This window comes from Cebus imitator, unplaced genomic scaffold, assembly GCF_001604975.1.
Source record: "Cebus imitator isolate Cc_AM_T3 unplaced genomic scaffold, Cebus_imitator-1.0 Scaffold118, whole genome shotgun sequence".
Taxonomy (NCBI): Eukaryota; Metazoa; Chordata; class Mammalia; order Primates; family Cebidae; genus Cebus; species Cebus imitator.
The window spans coordinates 115,440-119,596 of NW_016107433.1; the positions used below are offsets into that span (position 1 = coordinate 115,440).

At 36.4% G+C, this 4,157-nt stretch overlaps 1 protein-coding gene across 1 annotated transcript in view; it reads right to left on the bottom strand.

The window, feature by feature from the left end:
* TERB1 (telomere repeat binding bouquet formation protein 1) overlaps positions 1 to 4,157 on the bottom strand; it is a 50,333-nt gene that overhangs the window by 36,164 nt on the left and 10,012 nt on the right. Inside the window, exons 2-3 of the mRNA XM_017539231.2 lie at positions 1,512 to 1,622; positions 1,193 to 1,321 (exon numbers count right to left, since the gene is read on the bottom strand). Of these exons, the coding sequence (XP_017394720.2) occupies positions 1,193 to 1,321; positions 1,512 to 1,622 (240 nt within the window). The remainder of the gene's footprint in view (positions 1 to 1,192; positions 1,322 to 1,511; positions 1,623 to 4,157) is intronic.

The following is a 4,157-nucleotide window of genomic DNA, read 5'->3' on the forward strand; positions in this document are numbered from 1 at the left end:
GCGCCACCATGCCCAGCTAATTTTTTGTATTTTTAGTAGAGACGGGGTTTCACCATGTTGACCAGGATGGTCTCGATCTCTTGACCTCGTCATCCACCCGCCTCGGCCTCCCAAAGTACTGGGATTACAGGCTTGAGCCACCGCGCCCGGCCAGTTGTACTCTTTAAAATAACTAAAGAGTATAATTGAATTGTTTGTGTGACATAAAGAATAAATGTTTAAATGGATGGAAACCCCATTCTCCATGATGTGATTATGTATTGCATGTCTGTATCAAAACACCTCATGTACCCTATAAATATATACATCTATTGTATAGCCACAAAAAGGACTATATCTTACTTATCCCTGTATCCCCAATGCTTTGCACAAAGCTAGGTTCCGAAAAGGTGATCTTTTTTTTTTTTTGAGACAGGGTCTTACTCTGTGATCTGTCACCCAGGTTGGAGTGCAGTGGCATAAACTCAGCTCACTGCCACCTCCACTTTCCAGGCTCAAGCAATCTCCCACCTCGGCCTCCCAAGTAGCTGGGACCACAGGTGCACACCACCACGCCCGGCTAATGTTTTTTTTATTTTTGGTAGAGATTGGGTATCATCACCATGTTGTCCAGGCTGGTCTCAAACTCCTGAGGTCCAGTGATCCACCTGCCTCAGCCTCCCAAAGTGCTGGGATTATAGGTGTGAGACATCATGCCTGGCTGATGAAGAAATATTTAATAAATGAAAATGTAAGAATATAAAGTTGGTCTGACAAACCAATGGTTTATATTCAACCTTATTTTAGACATACTGCAGAAAAGTGTTCTTGTCAACATCAATTTCTATACACAAAGCATATTTAACCACACATAACATGGTTGGTGGATTATCTTCATTCTTCAATCTGGAAAGAAGATGAAAGAGAATGGAAAGGAAAAAAAAAAAAGGGAAAGGGAAGGGGAAGGAATAAGGGGAGGGGAGGTGAAGGGAATAGAGAAAGGGGAAGGGAAGGGAAGAGAGAGAGAGAAGGAGGAAAAAGGAAAGAAGGAAGGAAGGAAAGGGAGGGAAAGAAGGAAGGAAGGAAGGAGGCTGGATAAAATTATTCAAACATCTAAAAAAAGGAAAGGAAATTAACTCTAAAATTAGTTTTGAGTATACTGTTAAAATATAACACAATGCTTAAGTATAATGAAATAAAGTTTATATTTTACCATTTTTTTCTGCAATAGCTCCTAATGTATATAAGGCTGCTTCTTTTACCATGCTATGTTCACTTGACTTCGCAAGATTTTTTACAAACACCAAACCACCAATTTCCCGAAAATAAACACTTGCGTTACCTGTAGGATGTGCAGAAAAAAACAAAATAGAAATGATACTTATTTTGATTACCCTTTCAGGGATAAAATAAATCACATGAAGAAAGTAACATGTAGAATAACTGAGTGGAAGATAAAGAATATGCTTATTTGATATAACATAGTACTAAAGAACTAGAATCACAGATAAAAATTCACTATGATATCTTACTGTTTTGTTGACAAATTGAATGAATAGTGACCAAAGCTTCCTTTTGTGAAAAAGCATTGTCCATTTGGTGCTTTAGACACTCCAATAATAAGTTCAGGTCAGTCTTCATTTCTAAAGAACAAAGATGTTATTATTTTAAACCAGAAGGTTTCTTTCAAAAACTAACCATTCAAATTTCACTTACTAAATACATATCTTTGGAATGGTCAACTTTTAAAGTAATAGGCATGTATTACTTTTATAAGCCAACAACAATGTATTATTTAAAAGATGTTCTTTAAATAAAAGAATTTAAAATGAACTTCTTATAGTTCTTTGATTTTCCCTTTGCATAAGTATAGGGATAGAAAGTCCAAATATTATTCTCTTTAAGTAAAGCTACACTGGTTTAAATATCTGTCATTTAGAAAAAAAGTAGATAAAAATGAAAATACAACATATGAGAATTTGTGGAATGCTACGAAAGCAGTATTTAGGATGAAAGGTCTCAAATCAATGACGTCAGCTCCCACCTGAAACCACTAAAACTGAAAACAAATACAGAGGACGTTCTTCAAGAAGATCAATAAAACTAATAAATTTCTAGTCAGATGAATTAGGAAAAAAGGAGTAAAGACACAAATTACCAATATAAAAAATGAGAGAGATGGCATTACCACATTCTACAGATATTCAGAAGATATTAAGGGAGTACTATGCACAATTTCATACCTACAGATTCAATAACTTAGGTGAAATGACATTACCAAAATTCACCCAAGAAGAAAAAGACAACTTGAATAGTCCTCTATCTATGAAAGAAGTTGAATTCAGAGTTAAAAACTTTTCCACAAAGAAAACTGGGTTCAGATGGTTTCATTCGTAAATTCTACCAAACATTTAGGGGATAATATAAATTCTACTCAAAATTTTCCAAAAGTTTAAGAGAAAGAATACTTCTCAACTTATTCTATGAGGCTGGTATTACCCTTATACCAAAATGGAAGCCATTAGAAAGAAAACTACAGACCAGTTACCTTCATGAACATACAGGCAAAAAGTCTAAACAATTGTAGCAAATTTCATCCAACAACATATTAAAATAAAAATACATCACGACTAAGTGGGTTTATCCCAGAAATGCAAGGTTATGATTTGAAAAAAAAAAATCAATGTAACATAATAAGCTAAACAGGAAAACCTTTTGGTCATCTTAATAGATGTAAAAACAGCATCTGATAAAATCCAGCATGCATTTCTGATTAAAGAAAAATATTCCACAAACTTGGTATAGAAAGAAACTTCCTCAACCCAGCAAAGTGCATCTACAGTTGAAAATCCTACAGCAAATATCATACATAACAGGGAAAGACTGAATACCTTCTCTCTAAAACCAGATATAAGATAGAGATGTTTGCTCTTGCCACTCCTATATAACATTGTCCCGAAGTGTCTAGCCAGTGTCAGCAGGTAAGAAAAAAGAAATAAAAGGCCCCCAAATTGGCAAGGAAGTATTTGAATTTGCATACAACATGATCTACACAATTTGATGGAATCTACAGAAAGCTACTACAATAAACGAACCAAGTTTTCCAGTTAACTCTTTAATACATAAAAATAGATTGTACAGTCAAGTGTTGCTTAATGATGGAGATACATTCTGAGAAATGCATTAGGTGATTCCATCATTGTATTAACATCATAGAGTGTACTTACACAAACCCAGATGATAGAGCTTATTATACATCTAGGCTGTATGGTATAGTTCTATTGCTTCTAGGCTAAAGTCTACACAGCATGTTACTGTATTGAGTAATATAGTCAATTGTAACACAGTGGCAAATTTTTGTATATCTAAACACATCTAAACATAGAAAAGCTGGAGAGAGATCCAAGATGGCTGATCACTAGCAGCTCGGGATTGTAGCTCCCAGTGAAAGCGCAGAGAACGAGAGGACACCACACTTTCAGACGAATTTTTGCTGCTCACGCACCAGGAGATTCCCAGCGGAGGAGCCCCACAGGTCGCCGGCGCAACTCTTGTGGCCAGCGAGGCAGTTTTGCTGCTGCCTTGGTGCAATGGTTCTTGGTGCAGAGTCAGAAAATCACCATCAATCATAACGCCGCTGTTTTGGCTGGCGCAGTGGGTTGCTCAGATTTTAGCGCTGGGAATCAACAAGTTGGACGTCCACTCAGAAACCCAATTATAAAGACGGTAATTATAAAGACCACAGATGGATAAATATATAAAGAAGGGACGAAAACAGCCTAAAAAGGCTGAGAATACCCAAAATCAGAACGCCTCTCCCTCTACAGGGGATCACAGTTCCTCATCTGCAACGGAACAAGACCTGATGGAGAACGAGTGTGTTCCATTAGCAGAAGCAGGCTTCAAAAGGTGGATGAAGATGGGGAGGAAGGCAGCAAATCACACTGCCACGTGTGTACCTATGCAACAATTTTGCATGTTCTTCACACGTACCCCAAAACCTAAAATGCAATAAAATAAATAAATGGGAAAAAAAAAAAGAACTTGTTCTAACCCAATGCAAAGAAACTAAGAACTTTGAAAAAAGGTTTGATGAAATGTTAACAAGAATACATAATTTAGAAAGGAATATAAGTGAATTAATGGAGCTGAAAAACACAACACGAGAACTTTGCGAA